General features: G+C 41.9%; 1 protein-coding gene across 1 annotated transcript in view; it reads right to left on the bottom strand.

Moving 5' to 3' along the window:
- The window catches only part of LNPEP (leucyl and cystinyl aminopeptidase), a 103244-nt gene that overhangs the window by 39305 nt on the left and 43581 nt on the right, over positions 1–20358 (bottom strand). Inside the window, exons 2-7 of the mRNA XM_008261965.5 lie at positions 14704–15544; positions 10648–10786; positions 9283–9414; positions 5078–5198; positions 3246–3400; positions 1383–1496 (exon numbers count right to left, since the gene is read on the bottom strand). Of these exons, the coding sequence (XP_008260187.3) occupies positions 1383–1496; positions 3246–3400; positions 5078–5198; positions 9283–9414; positions 10648–10786; positions 14704–15544 (1502 nt within the window). The remainder of the gene's footprint in view (positions 1–1382; positions 1497–3245; positions 3401–5077; positions 5199–9282; positions 9415–10647; positions 10787–14703; positions 15545–20358) is intronic.

The raw sequence follows: 20358 nt of genomic DNA, 5'->3' as shown, positions 1-20358 counted from the left end.
CATTTTGAAGTCCATTCACATACATTTCTCTTAACTGAGGTTTATTTATGTTAAATAAAATATCACTTAAACACAAAGTATTGTTTTGAGAGCTCAGCAGATGAGCTCCCGAAGAATATATAGCAGTTTTTAAATATTCTGGGCACCACCCAGTGGTGATACTGTGTATCTCACTGCTTAATTAAACAGCATATACAGGTTTAGAATACTTTGCTTAGTACTGTAGCTCAATATTAATTCTCACAGTACTTGAATTTTTTTAACAAGTCCTATGCAAAAATTTCAAATTGAACACTCTAAAAGTATTGTATTACAGCAGCCTTGGATCTCCTCTCTGGAAAGTCTAACAGAAAGTCACAGCATTTTAGGGTTGAAGGGGATCTTTACTTTCCTGACTACTTGGGTAATTTAGGAGGTATCTGTTGCATCACAACCTGGTGAGTCTGAACATCCCTAAGTATCAGGCCCGTCTCCAGGGAGTCTAATAACACAGTGACAGCACTATTATTATGCCTCTTCACAATGGAATATTCCAAATCTTTGGAAAAGGGCCCAAAATATGCCTTTACCTAAAGAAGGCAAATTATTTGCACTCCACCTGTATACCATTATTACAAGGATGTACACTGTGATAACAGAGGAACAGTATTTCCATAAAAATCACTGAATTTAAAAAATCTATACAAAGTCTAAAAACATTTTGCAGGCCAGCGCTGCGGCTCACTAGGCTAATCCTCCGCCTGCGGCGCCGGCACCCTGGGTTCTAGTCCCAGTCAGGGCACCAGATCCTGTCCCAGTTGCTCCTCTTCTAGTCCAGCTCTCTGCTGTGGCCCGGGAAGGCAGTGGAGGATGGCCCAAGTGCTTGGGCCCTGCACCCGCATGGGAGACCGGGAGGAAGCACCTGGCTCCTGGCTTCGGATCGGCGCAGTGCAGGCCGTAGCAGCCATTTGGGGGGTGAACCAGTAGAAGACTTTTCTCTCTGTCTTTCTCACTGTCTAACTCTACCTGTTAAAAAAAAAAAAAAAAAAAAAAAAAAAAAACATTTTGCAAAAGAGTCTTTCTGACCTTATCTGTACTTTTTCAAACAGAAGGGCCACATCTGATTAAAAAAATGTAGTAAAGCAAATTAGAATATTTTCCTTAATAACAAAAATGTGAAATGATATCACATAATTTCATCTTTCAATAAACTACATCAATAAACAAAAGGATAATTTTTATTGCCAAATTTTGAAAGATGTTGATATCAGTAAGAAGGGTCAATTTCATTATAGCTTTCTGGAAACATTTTCATTTCCCCAAGTGCACAGAAAATGTGTAGCAAATATTACTTAACCATTTTTTCTCCTAGTATTCATAAGCCAAAGAAACACTATACTCACACTGGAGAGCTCTTTGAATATTTTTTCCAAAGAGAAATATTCCATAAAGGTGGCAAAACCTTCATTTAGCCATAGATCATTCCACCACTGCATTGTCACCAGATTACCAAACCACTGTGGGAAAAACAAGCTTTAAGCAACAAAATATTTACATTCTCAGGAACTTTCTAATAACTGGTTTAACTGTCAGAATAATTGTCCATATAAGATTACAATATCTTAAAAATACATGGGTATAATAGCTAAAACAAACTATATTCAAATTAAAGAGTGACAAAGTTTATAATTTACATGAAACATAAAATTAAAGTTTTAACATTTTACTTTAATTAAATGGGAAAACAAGAAAAACTATTTATATATTGATTTATTAGCACATCTGTCAATTTAACAAACATGTCAGCATGCTGGAGAAATGACTTTTTTAGCCACTTCAAAAAATGAGATTGTCTAGAAAAGGAAATTCTTTACCTTCTACTATCAAGTCAGTAAGACTATTTTCCATTGTTATCTACAACTAAAAAATGAGTGTCTATGTAAGAGATTTTCCTATTATTAGAGTGTTTTTACTTCACATTTCTCATAGTTGCCAAAGCTGAAGACAGTTTTGCATGATTCAAACCAGAATTCAAACATTCCTTAGGAAATTGCCCTATATACACACAAATGATATAAAAAGATCTTTGTTTTCTTCCATGCGGTAATAAAAAGGAAAAAACAATGACAGAAGATTCTCCCAAAAAAGTGTATCTCAAAATTTCTTGAAATAAATGGCTATAGGGTATGGACTTCAGTCAGTGTGCCTACAGCTTATGTCAAATCAGCAGCAAAAGACGGAGTTACGAGACAGTGAAATAAAAACACCTCTGAGAAGTACAATAGCACATTTTTCTAAGATACTATCTTAAAAAGTATTTCAGAGGAGGATGACTTACAAGTCATTAAGAAGTGAGTGGTGCTGGTTGGCCTGAGAAGTAACAGACCCAAGGAGATCCCCCAAAATTGATGCATATATGCGACCATTTGGAACAGCCTGCACCTGCCTCCATGCCAGCTGCTCACGAGTGCTCACAGGGGCTACAGAGCAGCGCACACAACGTGTGTGAGGTGGGGAGCAAGCCAGGCAGAGCGCTTCTGCTCTTCCTTCCCATCCTGCCACCTGCATGACATCCACACCCGACTCTGACAAGCACCTCACACAGGGCACAGGAGACAAGGCGTGGGGCAGGAAGGGGATCTGGGTGACCAGAGGATTTTCTTTTTCTCCATGTCATGCAGAATTCCCTCAACCTTTCCCAATGAATACAGAATCCAGTTCTAGCAGGAGAAGAAAAATCAGATCGAGTTCCAACTACAGTTCAAGAGCTGTCAGAAGAGAGTGTAGCTTAGGGAAAAAGGATGCTTACCCCAGAAAATTATACTGAGCAGCTGGCATCTGTCAGAGACAAAGCAGCTGTGACTTATTAGAGGCGGGGAAAGACATCTTGAGCAGACAGTGGCTCTTCAAGGCCCAGTGCAGCCACTCGATGGTGGTGTGACTTTGGGCAAGTCATGTATGGAAGCCTCAGTTTCCACATCCATAAAATGGGATTACCACCCACCTTACAGATGCTGTGAGGTGATATAATGGACGTTAAAATGCTTTAAAGTCCTTACAAACATAATGTTTGCACCAGAAAATTGAGTTCTTGCTAAAAAAAAGCATCTTTTTATTATGAAAGACAGTATTTTAAAAACGCTGATTGTCATCTATTATATAGTCTAACTCTAGACCACAGTGTCTGTTAGTGTTAGCACCTAAATGTATGTTTAAACTCTAAGAGACCAAAGGAATGAGATGTTAACAGCCTTGATCGCTATTACCTGGTGGGCCAGCTCATGAGCGATGATTTTAGTGACCAGTTTTCTGTCTGCCACTGAAGAAGTGTTGTTGTCATACAGAAGTGTCTCTTCTCGGAAGGTGAGCAAACCCCAATTTTCCATTGCTCCTGCTTCAAAGTCAGGAATTGCCACCAAATCTGGACATAAGAGGAAAGCAGTGATCAACCCTCCCCTCACCAGAGGCACACCCCAGTAAAATCAAATGCGCTATCCACTGCTTCTCTCGCTGTGCTCCTAACAAACGGAACCGTCCTTACACTAGCTTTGAGTACTGCTCTCCCACCCACCAGCTGAGGAAGACCTGACCAAGCCCTGTCCGTCACTGTTTCATTGTCCCTTAGTGAAAGAAAAAACCCAGTTCCTTCACAATGGACCAACTTCCCAGAACCAGGAGGATGAGGTTCTGGGACTAGTCTCCTGATGCTTTCCTGAGCTCCCGTTATAAAGTTTTTATGATTTGATTAAGATTTTCTCAGAAGTTAGAATCAGACTCCAGACTAAGACTAAGACTAGGCTGGTTTCTACCTATCTGACACCTTTGTGACAAACCCATAAACTTCTCAGTGGGGTTTTGTCCCCCCATTTTACTTGAAAGGCAGAGGAAGAAACGAGAGAGAGAGAGAGAGAGAGAGAGAGAGAGAGAGAGAGAAGACAGAGAGAAAGAAAGAAAGAGATTGTTCCAACTGCTGATTTACTCTCCAAATACCTACAATAGCCTGGCCTGGGCCAGGCAAAGTCAGGAGCTCAGAACTCTATCTGGGGCCGGCGCTGCAGCTCACTAGGCTAATCCTCTGCCTTGTGGCGCCGGCACACCGGGTTCTAGTCCAGTTCGGGGTGCTGGATTCTGTCCTGGTTGCCCCTCTTCCAGGCCAGCTCTTTGCTGTGGCCAGGGAGTGCAGTGGAGGATGGCCCAAGTACTTGGGCCCTGCACCCCATGGGAGACCAGGATAAGTACCTGGCTCCTGCCATCGGATCAGCGCGGTGCGTCGGCCACAGCGCGCTGGCCGCGGCGGCCATTGGAGGGTGAACCAATGGCAAAAGGAAGACCTTTCTCTCTGTCTCTCTCTCTCACTGTCCACTCTGCCTGTCAAAAAAAAAAAAAAAAAAAAAAAAAAAAAGAAAGAACTCTATCTGGGTCTTCCATGTGGGTGGCAGAGACCCAAGTTTTTGAGCCATCATCTGCTGTCTTCCAGGGCACACATTAGCAGGAAGCTGGATCAGAAGCAGAGGAACCAGGATCTGAACCAGGCACTCTGATATAATATGCAGGCACAAGCCAAACACCTTCTTAGGCTTTAAGTTCAAATACATTTTTAATAATCTTTATAGTGACAATTTTTTTCTTAAATTCTGTAGATCTCTATTTTTTTTTAAAAGAAAAATTATTTATTTGAAAGGCAGAGTAACAGAGAGAGATGAAGAGACAGACAGAGACTGAGATCCTCCATCCTCTGGTTCACTCCCCAGATGTACACAAGAGTCAGAATAGGGCTCAAGCCAGGAATTCCATCCAAGTCTCCCACATGGTCAGCAGGAGCCAACAAGTACTTGAGCCACCTTCCAAAACATTCCTGAGCAGGAAGCTAGATTGGAAGTAGATTGGCTGGGACTTGAACTGGCTCTCCAATATAAGATGTCAGTGGCTGCTTAACCCACTGCTTAACCACACTGGTCCAAATTTGTAAAACACTAACAATGTTTCTTGATTAAAAAAACAAAAAACAAAAAATAAACAAACAAACAAAAAACTTGGGCAAAAGCTCCTTCTAATCATGTTATAGTTGTGAAAGTCAGAGGCACTGTTTGATCCTTACCCAATTTCTTAAGTGGGTACTGAATTTCAAAGTAGTTTTGATAAAACTCAAGCAGTTTCACAGTTGTTTCCAAGGCATGGTGAACTTGATCAATCTTTTCTGGTACTGCATACACAGAAACCTAAAGAGAAACATCACATATAATGTAAGGACAGCACAATGAAAACAATGTATTCAAGTGAGCACCGTCAAGACTAGTCATCTGAGAACTTTCACGGAACAAATTCTTACTTCCAGCTCTTTCAGCTACCAGCACCCCCTACCCTCCCATCTCGAGTTTGACAAATCCCTTCTACACACAGGATGATGTTCAAAAATCGACTGAAATCTGGTTTATTAAGCTGACATAACACCTGAAATAAACCGCTTGGGGTCATCTTACAGCAACTTATTAGCATTTATCTATTTAACTTTCTCTTCTCCCATTACCTACAGTTATCCTTACTTTTAAGTTATGAAGACTGTGCATTAACAGAAGGTGAACGCCAAATTTTAATTCACTGAATGCCTATCACGGGGCCTGGACAGTAACAGGCACACAACAGAGGAGTCACATCTAATGACAGACTTACTTCTAAAGCTAATATTTAAGGCAGAAATTGCATACTTATTGACACTAGAGAAACCATTAGAGACTAACGTACTATTTTCAGTGACTATGGTACAGTCAGTGCTTCTAGTAGTTGGCAACATATTATTTTTTGCTGCTGTTGGCTTATTTTTATGGACCATGTTGTTAAAAAAAAATCACACAGTGAAACAGTCATACTATGAGGGGCACACAGTAAGTAAAACCAACTAAGGGAACAACAGAGTCATGGCCTCCATGGCTCATTCACGCTGGGACTCAGGCTAAGGGGGAAAGCAGACAGACTCACCCTCATTATCTACACTGAGACTTGTTTTCTCTGGGTATAAGTTAAACTAGTACAATGTGACTATTGTAAATGAAACTGAAATTTGACCAAAGGATCTACTTATTCCCATTTCTGAAACACAATGGAGTAGCCACAAAGGTGGTTTGTTCTGTTCTTTTCAACTCTTTTCCTTAAAAGAACATGTGCTATGAGTTCTTACTAGAGATAAACAATCAGGTTATTATTATTATTATCAAGCTTGTTCTAAGGGCACCCGAAACATTAAGAAATAAACAAAGAGCACAATCTAGCTTGGAGAAAAAAAAAATCTTAAACAGAGCTCTGAGTCTGGGTAAGAGTATGCTCCACAATGTTAAATGGGAGTCAACTGGCACTCAAGCCTTAAGTTGACAACTTAAAACTGTCCTGGGGGCCAGTGCTGTGGCATAGTGGGTAAAGTCACTGCCTGCAGTGCCAGTATCCCATATGGGCACAGGTTAGATTCCTGGCTGCTCTACTTCTGACCAAACTTTCTGCTATGGTCTGGGAAAGCAGTACAAGATGACCCAAATCCTTGAGCCCCTGCACCAGTGTGGAAGATCAGGAAGAAGCTCCTGACTCCTGATTGGTGCAGCTCCAGCCACTGTAGCCATCTGGGGAGTGAACCAGCGGATGGAAGACTTCTTTCTCTCTTTCTATGCCTCTGCCTCTCTGTAACTCGGACTTTCAAATAAATACACAAATCTTAAGAAAAAATTATTTGTTTATTTATTTGAAAGTCAGAGTTACACAGAGAGAGAAGAGGCAGAGAGAGAAAGAGAGAGAGAGAGGTCTTCCATTCGATGGTTCACTCCCTAACTGGCCGCAATGGCTGGAGCTATGCCAGGATCTGAAGCCAGGAGCCAGGAGCTTCCTCTGGGTCTCCCATGTGGTTGCAGGGGCCCAAGGACTTGGGCCATCTTCTACTGCTTTGCCAGGCCATGGTAGAGAGCTGGATCAGAAGTGGAGCAGCTGGGTCTCAAACCGGCACCCGTATGGGATGCTGGCGCTTCAGGCCAGGGAGTTAACCCACTGTGCAACAGCACCAGCCCCTAAATAAATCTTTAAAAAAAAAAAATTGTCCTGGCCAAATCTCTTGCAAAGATTTTATGGGAGATTTCTAAAAACACAAGCATAAAGATCCCTGGTTATTCCCAGAGGAAAGAGTTCTTTAAATAACAGCTTTATCAGGTTTAAGTTATTTTTTTCCTTAATTTAATAAAAATCCAAACTGGGAAAACAACACAAACACAGAACCAAACCTCATCCCCAAAAAGGACAATATTTAAAATGCGGCCTGCAAAATTTATAAAGACAGAAAATATTGGAAGCTTCATATTAAATAAGTATTAAATATTGAATTTCCTGAAAAAATTTCAGCCTTCCTAAACCCATAATTGGACACATAAAAAGGCATAAATTCCCAAAACAAAAATAAGCAAAACAGAATCAAGCCTACCCAGAATAACTGATTATATGGAACTTTAGGAGAACGAGATAAATTATACACAATGCCCCAAGCTGGTGGGAGGATACATAAGGTAGAAATGTTTTTTAGTGGAAATTTGGCACAAAGTCATGTTCATGACTAAATATGAATAAATTTAAATTACAATTTCACATGGATAATACTGCTGAAGGCTCCACTTGAATGCTGAATATCAGATGTGGTATCCACATATAACCAACCGAATTTAGATTCTGATTCTACAAACGAGACCTGTCTATAGTAAAAACAAAAGCAGGCAGTGATACAAAACAAAATGAAACAAAAACCTCAAGATAAACAAAAGCAGTGTATCTCACAACTTGCCTAGAACTTTCCAGGTTAATCTTGGCATTCCTGAAGGCAGAGACAGGTGTAAGGAATGAAGAGCAAACAGAAGTGATAAAAATGGTTCCCTTTCTTTAGACCTTTCACAGGGTTCACTGAACAGGACTTGTAAAATGACCTACACCAACCTTTGACACTTTTAATTGATGAGTAAGAAGACATTAGTAGATCAAGCCCTATAGCCTTATTTTGGAATCTTGTTATATAAACCTATTGTCCGATTTTACAAAATAAACTTTACAAAACAATAGCCATCCTAGAGATTACAACTTTTTGGCAGAAGAAAAATCCCTTGGTAGGCCTCAAGTTTTAAATTGCTGATCCCTATACTGACAGTTTTCATGTCTCTTGGTTTAAGTAGCAGCACATGGTGGTAGTGGTAGACAGTACAGTTTTGATTATGACAATTGGTAATGTAAATTTAAGTCGATAATTTAACCCCTCTGAGACATCGTTTTCTGATCAGCAACACTTCCCCTCTGATCCAGTTCATAAAGTGAAAGAACATTTATACACGAGTGTCTAGGGCAGCTGCTGGCACAGCGTTAACTCCACACATTCTGTTTCTCCTTGTTTCCTCATATAAATTGAGGAAATAAACTACTGTCTATTTGCATAATGTTAACTTTTTTGAAATACATTTTCAAGAAACTGGATTGGAAGCAGGGGAATTAGGACTCAAATCGGTTCTTCAATATGGGACGTGGGTGTCACAAGCAGGAGCTTAACCTCAATGCTCACCCAAGTTTTAACTAACTGAAATCTAAAAAGTCACATAAGGCTAGTAGCTACCATATTACACAGTATAATTCTAGAAACTTTAGTATACATATACAGGGACACTTCACTGAAAAACAGAATTGAAAGACAAGTTTGTTTTGTTGTATAAAGTTTTAAAATCCATGTTTTTCCACAATACACATTTTTGATGAACTTTTTGAAGACCCCTCATACAAGATTTCAAAATTTTCTTGAACCAAATAATCTTTTAATTCCATTTTTTTACTTTAAAAAATTGACTTGTACAATTGTTTTGTTTTTAATTAATTAATTTAAGATGCAGTGAAAGAAAGAGACAGATAGTGAGAGAGCTCCCACTCACTGGTTCACTCCATAAATGCACGCCTGGCTGAAGCTGATAGGAAGGAACTTAATCTGGGTGGCAGGAACCGAGTTTCTTGAGCTATCACCTGTTACCTCCAGGGGCTGGAATCAGGAGAATTAAACTGAGCACCCCGATGTGAGATGCAGGCACCTTAACCACTAGGCTAAAAGCCTACCCCTCCACAAAGTTTCTGAAGTACCTTTGTACTCGTAGGGTTTTACTAGAATTCTCTAACAGTTAAGCACTAAATTAGCAAGTCTGGTTTAGCTCGGGTGGTCTAAAAGCTTCTTCATAAGGCAGCTGCCAGGAATTCCTGCCAAGGACTGGCCTGTGACAGCGTGGGCTCAGGGAGGACCACCACACCACATACCAGGGTTCCATTCATGTCCTGACTCAGGTTCTTCATCTCGCCCACAATGAAGGCAACCAGGTAGGTGCTCATCTTCACACTCTCAGCAAACTCGTCCTGAACAAGTCCGTCTTCCACGAGCACTGATGACTTCTGTAAGCAAAAGGGAAAGACAACAAGTCTTTAAATGCAGCAGCAAATGACAATGACAAATTGAGAAACAGGAAATTGCAATAGGAGGTAAGTACTGAAGATGCTGGCATACTTCAGTCCCTGAGCACAAGGGTCTGGGAGCCTGGCCCTAGGTCTGTTTGTCCCGTCCTCTTTCATCATAAGGATATACTGAGTGCACTGAAATGTTGAAGCAGTTTTTGGTCCCAATTATGGTGTTAAATAAATGTACACTAGAGACAGTAAGTAGCAGTGGTTCGGTTTCTCCCCTTCAAACTACCACCAACCCAATTTCCCCCCATGGAATGTGGGAGTGCTCCACCCCTCTGCACCAGACACAGCCACAGAAGGAGGAGCCAGCACCGGGGGCAGGGGGGCATCAAAGGCAGAAGCACCAGAGAAGTCTGCAGCAGACACAAGGTAAGTGAACACAGGCCACGACGCAGGATCTGCCAACCTTGAAGTAAGTTACATTTTGGGATACTAGGCAAGCAGGCATCCATCCCTCTCAGAGAAAGATTAAGGGGAAGAGAGCAGCTGGAGTGGGGTTGTTGTAGTGCTGTCTTGTTTTAGAACAGACCACGTTCTCCCACGTTCTCCCACGTTCTCTGCTGCCAAGAAGCGGTTGACCCCGCAGCCTGCTGGGCATGGCTGCTCCTCTCCCCCAGGCACTTGGATTCTGGAGGCTCCCATCAGGCTGAGACAACAAAAGGACCCCCTAGGTTCTGTTCAGCTTAAAAACAACTCTTGGTTTTACCTGCCTTCCCGGCAGAGCTATAACTCAAGAAAGAGGCTCATGTTCTTGCAGTCCACCGACAAATCACAATATTGATTTTGCGTTTACCAGTAAAACATAAGAACTTTCATGGTTCAACGCTATCAAACACCACTGTTTATAATAGAAGGCTCACTGTGCCTCAGAAAATACCACCCTTATCTTGTACTAGCTCCCAGGACTAATATTTGCACACACTTTTGTAAACAGCACACACTTCTCACTCTCTACCCATATGCTGCAAGCCCAGTTCTCTCTCTTCCCTCAAGTGCTCCTCGGGCTGCCTTGCCAACTGATCTTAAGTATTTTAGGAAAGAATATTAACATATATGATTTTAGTTATGCTGAACAGGTGCCTGGCAGAGGAATTCAATGTTCTTAAAGAAAGAGATCCACTCATTCAACATCCAAGGAGATTCAACATTCAAGGAGAACAGTACCTTAGGCATATTTGATAAAGCAGTGTATTGTGCATCCCTTACGATCCTGATGATAAATGTGGCTTTAAATGCTGGTTCATCAAAACAGGGAAAAGCAGATCTTGCTGCCAGAGGTTCAAACTGAGTTGCTGCAAAGTACCTAAAACAAATGCAAATTTAATCCGATAGTTATTCAGCACCTACTGAATAAACAGGGTACCCTGCCAAGGACTATAGATACTAAGATAAACATGGTGCAATCCCAGTCATTAAATGACCACAGTCACCTGGAAGGGGCAGACATTTATACAATGGGCAGAAACTTGGGTCAGGCTGCAAATCACGTCCTAACCATGAAAAGAAGCAGTGGGAACAAAGGGTAAGAAACAAATCTGGCTAAAGGTTAACACACTATAACAAAAATATTGGTACAAAAGTCTTAAGAGGGCCTTAAAAGATGAGAATACTTGAAAAGGTAGAGAACAAAGAAAGAACACTCCAGGAAGTGTTAGAAGCACAGGTCCAGGGATGTGGGGCAGCTGGAGACAAGGCTACAAAGGTCTTGAGGCCAGTATTGTGGCCGTCATCTGGAATACTTACATTCCGTAATAGCATCCCAGCTCCTTCACTTCAAATTCCTGCTAACGCATTGGATGCCTGCCATCTACATGGGAGACCTGGATGGAGTTTCTGGCTCCTGGCTTTAATCTAATTCAACTGTGGATGGGAGAGCTCTCTTTCTCTCCCTCTCTCTCTCTCTGATGGACAATTAATAAGAAGGGTGATCATTAATTGCCACTAATCATCTGTAGATTTTTTTTTAAAGATTTATTCATTTATTTGAAGGGCAGAGTTACAGAGAGGGAGAAACACAGAGAGACAGATTGAGAGGTTGAGAGAGTGAGAGAGAGAGATCTTTCATCTTGGTTCACTCCCCAGATGGTCCCATCAGCCAGTGCTGGGCCAGAGACTGAAACCAGGAGATTCATTCAGGTCTCCCATGTGAGTGGCAAGGGCCCAAGCACTTGGGCTATCTTCTGCTGCCTCTCCCAGGCCATTAGCAGGAAGCTGGATTGGAAGTAGAGCAGGCAGGACACAAACTGGAGCCCACATGGGATGCTGGCATTGCAGGTGGCAGCTTAACTTGCTACGCCATAACACCGGCCCGTGAATAGATTCTGATTCCACTAAACCTCAGCTTCACAACTCGCACTTTCAGGAAGGCTTTACTCTCTTCAGAGATGAAACCAAAAACCTCCTCCTCCTGTATCACAGCACCAATAGCTAAGAAGGCAAAACATGAATCCTCAGTTTAGGTTAGGGGAAGAACATCAAAAGAAACAGGAGGAAAATGCAGATTTCCAATATAAGTAGAGGAACAACACAGAGGGAGACCATCCAGAGAGCTACGTGTGCATGCCCTGCTGTGCACATCTGAGGTTCAGTCAACACGGCACGTACACAACCTCTTATTCGGATGGGACAGCCACTCTTGCTTTCCATTACTAGAAAACAGGTAGAAAAGAAAGAGTATGGGATATGGAACCTGAAGACCCAATCTCTAGACTTCGGGTAAATCCATGATCCACATCTCAATTCTCTCATTTGTTAAATTAGGAGTAAGACAGGATTTCCTGCCAGTCACCCAGTGTTTATACCAGAATTAAAACTCTTCATAACACAAACTTGTATACCATGAAACCCTACATAGATGTTTATTACAAATGCCAAGATAACCATAGCTCTTCTTTTATGCTTGAAATCGCTGTACTTTTTTTTCTGGTAAAGTTGTGCCCAGTTACTGTTTCCTGGTAGGAGTGCACCCAGTACCAGGTGAGACAGGCAGCAGTGAACACATGTGAGACAAGGCAAACACAGCATGTGTCTAACATTCCATTTCTCCACTGTATCCAACTTTTAACATCCTTACCTAGTCAACAGAAGATTCTGGGAGAGGGACCGTGGGACAGGGGATGATATTTGATGATATCCTTACTACTAATGTAAGAGAGCCAAATTGTGGGGGGAAATGAGATTACAACATTCTAAAACAAATAAAACCTTTAGTTGCCATTAAAAGAAAGGCAATCACAACTATCTCACATAAGAGTCCGTTAGAGAAGGCTGCTATCTGATGACACGTATAAGCTGTCCTCTCTATGCTGAGTATCTCAAATCCTATTCTTTCACTGGTGACTCTATTTGCGTTAAAACATATTAGCCACATCTTCAGCACTTCTTCAAATATTGCTCTACAAGTATGAATCAGCTGGGGGTTAAGTACAAGCTGTAAGTGTTGGGGACAACAATGTACAATGAAAAAGAGCTGTGAACTAGGGAGGCAGTGCACCTGAGTGGTTAAGAATGTGCTTCTGTAGCTAGAATGGCCTTGGGTTCAAGTCCTCCCTCTGCTATCTGCCATCCATAAGATATGGGAAGAGGTGCTTAATGTATCTTTTCCTCCTCAGCTGTAAAACGGACCTAGCATTGATATCTATCATTTTAGTGGATTAAACAGGATAAAAGAAATAAAACGCTTATCATATTTCTAGCACGCCAGAACATGTGGGCTCTTATTTCATTAGATTTTAGGAAAGTGAACATGAAGTTCAATACAGCACGTGAGGTCTATGAGAGAAAACCAAGGGCCACAGCACAAATAGTCTGGAGACAAATCCTGTCAGAAATGAGGAACTGCTGAAGGATCAGAAACCGGAGGCTGCTAAGGTTGTCTGCACTTACAGATAAGCACAGGAGTCAGCAGCCCGGTGGAAGACCATGGGGGAAGGGAGCTGTGGCAAGATTTCCCATCAGGACGCCTGTTAAGAGGGTGCTTCTAGGTCACAAGAAATACAGTGTCTACGGACTTTACACACAGTCTGATTATCCGGTCAACAAGGAATAGATCCTTAATTACTTTACCTATCAGTTTAAATATTTATTCTAATTATACCTCAGAGGGAAAAGTATAAAGACTTCTCCAACATATGAAGCAAAATTAAAAATTGCTTTGAATTACAGCTTTCAGACATCCTAAAGGTATGGTCTTCCACACTCTTATCTTGTAGCATGGCACAAAGTCATGCAGGAACATTCACTTTACCCTGAGCAGATAACTAATGAACTTGTATTTTGTACATAATAGCAGAGTTTCATGATTCATTTTTAAAATAGATTTTAAAATGCCATTTAAAATATTGCATTTCTTATTTCAAGGAACCATATTCCGTTTTTTGTAGCATTTTCCTCAGCTCAATCCAGCCAGTGGCAAGTCAACAGTGGCCCTGTCAAAGACCACCTTACTCTGCCACACACTTATTCCTCCCACAATACACTAACAGGTAACAAAGATTCCAAGGCAATCATCTGTGCACCTCAGAGCACTGACATGACTGCTACTTAATTGTATGCAGTATGCACTGCATCTTTCCAGATTTCTGAACTACATGCCAATAAATACTAAAATTAAAGTACAAAATATATGGTCTAAAAAGTGAGCTGGAAAACCTTGTTTTGTACCAACTGTTTTGTTTTTTCCAAACCAAATTCTCTCCTAGAGTTTTTTTAAAAAAAATGTTTCCATCAGAAATCCAATAGTCAGGCTGGTACTTAAAAAGACACCAACCAGCCAATATTAAGGGTACTAAAAATGGTACATGTAAGTCCAACACAGTTCTTCCTGCCCTCTTCTTCTAAGCACCCCTGCCCCAAGTGCTGCACATTAGTAAAATGGATCTAACAGAATAACCCATACTCTGCTTCACTGTGATTTCCGCATGAACTGGGCAGGGTGATGAAGATTTGGATTCATCTTATACCAAAAGCTCAAGGTGACTTAAGCTTTTGCAATAGAGAATCCGACACAGAATCTTATCCATCTCTTTCCACCAGCACATGCTCCCCCACTCCCACCCCGTTATAATTATGCTCAAGGCTTTTCCCCAGAGATGTGAGTTCTTCCAGTCACCATTCCACCACCTGCCACATCACTGGCTAAATCACCCTCAGCCTGTGGTGTGGGCCAAGGGCCCCACTCTGCAGAGGACACAACGCAGACCCAGAATCACTGAGACCTACTTTTTCTCACGATTCTCGTCTGTGTAGGTGATGCCGTAAAACCCGTAGTAGGAGCGGGAAATGTTTGCCGAATACTCTATCCTCAAGCTGTAATTGTGCCCCTCGAGGAGGGCTTCCGGGGCCACAATGGCAATCTGTTCATGAAATGGATACTCCAGGATCTCAACTTGCTTTTCTTGGCTTGAAACCGCAGACATAAAGGTCACTCTTGAAATATTATGGCCTGTGCTATGAAGAATGATGTTCCATGTGGCCTGAATAGCCTGAATTGAAATTGTCACCGAGCCCCTGAATGTCATGGAGGTTAGGTTTGGATGTAGGTTAAGTTCATAGCGTAGCGGGATAACGGTCGTGGGAAGCCTCATCTGTGCCCATGGAAACAGCTTCCCATTTGTGGCAATTGGCTGAATTAGTCCCATGGACTGGTTTTTCTTATGGCAGCCTTCTTTGGTAAAGGTACACCTGGGCAGCAGGTAAATCACCATGATTACAGAAACAGCCACCACAATGACAAAAGCACAGACCACCATGGTCCTTGCAGAGGGCACTGAACAAGCCCCATCCGGGCTCTGCCTGTAGCCAGCCGCGCTGTTCCGGAGGCCTGAGCTCCTGTTCATGAAGGACATGCCCAGCAGCTTTGCGGATGACTCATAGTCCTCTTCCTCCTCGTCCATCTCATGCTCACCAAGACCCCGTACCAGCAGGCGGGACCCCCGCGGCTCATACTCCACCTCATCGGGCTCTAGAGGATGTAAACAAGGTTCTTTGGCTAAATCCACCACATCTGGTTCTTCCTCAAACATGCTGTTTTCAATCATATTCCTGGGGAGCTGCAGCCGATCTGAAAGACCAAAGCAAGGACAAGGCTCCGAGTTAGGGAACACAGTTCACAGCGAGATGTCTTCTTGCAGGACCACATTTACGCTAAGGCTGTTCTTTAATCACCAGGACTTTTTCCCATCTCAGAGCTTCTGAATTAATAAATAAGGTGTGTACGACATTGAATCATCCATTTAAAATGCAAGCATAAATAATATACCACAGTCACGAAGCAAAATAGCTAAATTATCAGGCTGCAATCAGGAGAGACAGCTGAGACTACATACTAACGTCATTAACACATTCCTGCCCAACAACTTGGGTCCCTGCCCTGCACATCAGAGCCTGTCTCTGGCTATGTCAGTCCCCACAGGCCAAGGAGACAGCAGAAGCAAAGCAATGTGCCCTACTTTTGGGGTCTGAACACCAGGACCCCAGAATTCCGGCTCCAAAGCCTTCAAACCTGCTTTCAGGGTGTTTGTGGGAAATATTCCCAAACTCCTTCCTGGGGAGCCCTGAAAACTGTTGTGCCCATTTCCAGGCTTGATTGATGACTAAGTGACAGGATGAACTACCATTTTTCTCCTGATATGTACCTGTCCCACACCAAATTATACACAAAATTTCTATAACTAATTAGTCACTATAAAAAAACAGATAAACCTGTTTTTCATACTTGCACAGCGTTCAGAAAGCACAATACATTCCCATCTGCAACGACAGCACCTTGCGCTGGGAGTGTCAGTGGACCCTGGGGTGGGGGTGGGGTGCCTTTCACAAACCACCAAGAACCACCCCACTCCCTACCTAATTTGCCAAGAATCACTGAGGAAAATAGACCAAAAAGTAGAAGTGTAAGTAATATCACATATATCAATAATTCCTAGGATTAGCTCATTCCAGGTTAAGAAAAATCACAGGGACCGGCGCCATGGCTCACTTGGTTAATCCTCCGCCTGCAGCGCCGGCATCCCATATGGGTGCCAGGTTCTAGACCCAGTTGCTCCTCTTCCAGTCCAGCTCTCTGCTGTGGCCCAGAAGGGCAGTGGAGGATGGCCCAAGTACTTGGGCCCCTGCACCTGCATGGGAGACCAGGAAGAAGCACCTGGCTCCTGGCTTCAGATCAGCATAGCGCCGGCCGTGGCAGCCATTTGGGGAGTGAACCAACAGAAGGAAGACCTTTCTCTCTGTCTCTCTCTCTCTCATTGTCTATAACTCTACCTGCCGAATATTAAAAAAAAAAAAAAATCACAGAAGGTTAGCTTTTAGGAGATTTCAAAAGTTTTCAAACTGAAACCATCATTAACCTTTCCCTACAAGGTACTTCATACATATTTCACCCTCACAATAATTCTATAAAATGGCAAATATTCTATTTTAGACCCAAGAAAATAGAAAAACAGAAATGAACTAATTTATCTTGATAAGTCATATAATTATTTTGTCAAAAAACTTAAAATCCAATTCCAAAAACTTTAAAAAGATTTACTTATGTGAAAGGCAGAATGATGCCTTCCCCCGCGGCCCCCCCCCCCCAACACACACACACATATACCTCTCTTCCATCCACAGGTTCACTCCTGAAATGCCCCAGCCAAAGCTGAGCCAGAGGGAAAGCAGGAGTCATAAAATCCATCCATTCTCCTATGTGGGTGGCATTCACCCAGTGAGTGGTACCTCAGCCATCATCCATTGCCTTTCCAGGTGCATTAACAGGAAGCTGGATTGGAAGCAAAGTAGTAGGGCCTTGAACTGGCACTCTGGCATGAGATCCAGGTGTTCCAAGTGGCAGCTTAACTTTCTGTGCCATAACATCTGCCTTTAATTCCAAATTTGAGGTTCTTTCAATAACTATATTGATTCTTCCTAAACTAATTCAACAGAAGATGAGAGCTTATACCTAAATTATTGATTTTGCACATGGCAATGAAATTGTTAAACGTATTATTTCACCATTAGCAGAATAAAGCTTAAATAAGACCACTTAATATCTACTTTAATAGAAAAAACACTTTGTATTTGGCACTATTCGACAAATGCTAATTAAATAGTGAGAACTCACAATCCACTGCACGCAACACTGATAAATAGTAAGATAAAATTAGTTCTACTGCTCAAACCATGGTGTGCAGACAGCAGTACCTGTACCACATTGTGCTAGAAAGGCAGACTTTCACAGCTTCTCCTTGGATATAGAATAATGCAATTTATGTCCATGTAAGTTTGAAAACTGCAGCCAGTCCTCATCACATCATTCCTGGGAGTGCTCTGGCCACCTCAAACTGTCTACTCCCTGGAGAACAAGCCAGGTTTCTATTTCCTTTATTATTATTAATTTATTTATTTATATTTGAAAGGCAGAGACAGAGATGGATGCATAGATATCTTTCATCCTGTGGTTCCAATGGCTACAACAGTCAGAACTGGGCTAGGCTGAAGCCAGGAGCCAGGAAATCCATAGAGGTCTTCCACATTGAGTGGCAGAACTCAAATACCTGAGCCATCATCCATTGCTTTATTAGGTGCATTAGCAGGCAGCTGATGGGAAGAGGGACTGGAACTGGCACTCTGATATGGGATGCCAGTGTTGCAGGCGGCAGTGTGACCTGTTGTGGCATGATACCCAACCTAGGCTGCTACTTCATACTCTCTTTCACATGCCTTTGAGGTCACCACTTCCTCCTCCTACCCATCCACCTAGCAAACATCTGCCATTCCATAATGTGGCTTAACTTGCTACACTGTAAATTTTTTAAAGTTATTTTCTTTTTCCTATTATCTTTATAAAATAAATTCCATTTCACCTTCTCTAGTGCTGCTTCGCAGAGCATACAGACCCTGATGAGGATGTCTTTTCCTGCCCCTTCTCCATCCCAAACTCTGTAAACGTTATGCTACCTCCAAATTTTCTCTGAATAAAACTTACTCATTTTCTAGGTCTGAGTTTAGTAAGCAACTATCTATCCATCTCCTGTGAATGGTCTGAAAATGGAAGAAGGGTTGTTAACAATCTGTTTTTGAGAATTTAATCTCCTATACTCCCTGCAGTGCCTTTCATGGTTACGTTTTAGGAGACCACTCACGTCATTAATGGAGCAAACACTACAGCTCTCCAATTGCCTTAAAAAACTAGCTCTTTCCACAATGACACCGCATCCTCCCTACTTGAACTTATTCAATAAAATATGAGAGCTTATACCTGAATCTTTTATTGAGTACCTGGCAGTGAAGCTGCTCACTGGTTAGACATTTCCTGGGGCAGTTTTTCAGTACCTAGCACAGTGCTATGGATTTATTGCTTAATTTCCTTTTCATTTTAAAATGCACAAAAGGCTTTTTCTGACTTTTTGATCTCACATGGGGAGATGATGCTAAGGTATCTGCCCACATACATTCTTGCGTGTCGGACCTGATGTAGACAACAATGGGATCTGGGCAGTATGGTTTTTTTAAAAAATATATTTCTAAGCTAACTCTGGGTAGAATCTCAGCTTAGTTCTTAGTGCATTCTCATCTCTGAATTCTGTTCCCTCAGGACTCTGCTTTAGTATTTTTTGGTTCTTCAGCTATGCCCAAGGAACATGGGGACACAGTGGGTTAGGTTGCTGCGTGCCATACAGCATCCCATATCAGAATGTCTGTTCAAGTCCTGGCTGCTTGGCTTCTGATCCAACATGCCCAATAATGCATGTGGGAAAGCAGAAGAAGATAAGTCAAGTGCTTGGGTTCCTGCCACCTATAAAGGAAACCAGGATGGAGTTCTGGGCACCATGCTTCAGTCTGGCCCAGACCTGACCGTTGTGGCTACCTGGGGAGTAAACCAGTAGATGGTAGTTCTGTCTGTCTCCCTCCCTCTCTTTCAAATAAATAAATCTTTTTTCAAAAAGAATGAATGAGTTAAGTCAAAGGACTGCCTGCAAATGATTAAATTAGATCTTCTGACAAGGACTCAGTCAGATGTCTACCAAAATCCAAGTAACTTACTACTTAGCACCCAGATTAATACCTATGCAGAATGTTAATCTTTCACCAATGGAGATTTACTTCACACCAGAAGCTGGCTTTTTGGTGTATATAAGCCTATCAACTTAAATATGTCAAACCAGGGGAAATCACTTTTATTACACACTGTCCATGAAGACTGTACTTCAAGGCTGTGTAAGAAAATATTGGTTTGATTCTGAAGCCAGTTCTTTGATTTTAACATAAATTATAACACATGATTACCTCCTGTTTTAATATGATTTATTCCTACCAAAAGATGGTATCCTACAGAAACAGAGTGTTTTCTCAAACCTCTTAAATCCCCATATACAAGCTATCTATAAGCGAAAAGCTCCTGGTTGAAACGTTTCCATTTTAAATAACAGAAGCCCATGTGGTTGCAATCTAAGAAAACTGAAGAAGTTGCTTTCCATCAGCTCCTGTTCGTGATTCCTGGACCAGTGCCAATCTGCAAACTGTTTGGTACCCATCTGTGACAGGGTACACACGGAAAAGCAGCATCCAAAAACTTTTACAGCGATTTGACAAAGCGATTCGCTGTTGAGTTTAATAATGTTTAAATTAGGTTTACATTTTGCATGTCTTTTCCATTCCATTTCTATGCTTAGTTTTTTATGTTACAAAATTTCTATAACAAAAGTAAAAAGCAAACCTTGGTTCTTCAGACTGGATAGTTTGTGAAGCAGTGTGTCATACTATCACTGTAACAGCAATCTATCTCAAGACAAAGCCCTCAACTGTGACAGTAGCAGCGGAAGTGAGGAGGAAGAAATGATTACACATCATGCTAAACATATAAAGTGCATGACAAATGCCCCCTTGAACTGGACA

This window comes from Oryctolagus cuniculus, chromosome 14, assembly GCF_051225735.1.
Source record: "Oryctolagus cuniculus isolate XC-2025 breed Fujian yellow rabbit chromosome 14, ASM5122573v1, whole genome shotgun sequence".
Classification (NCBI taxonomy): Eukaryota; Metazoa; Chordata; class Mammalia; order Lagomorpha; family Leporidae; genus Oryctolagus; species Oryctolagus cuniculus.
Note: the sequence above shows the minus strand (reverse complement) of the source record. Positions and strands in the feature narration are given on the sequence as shown.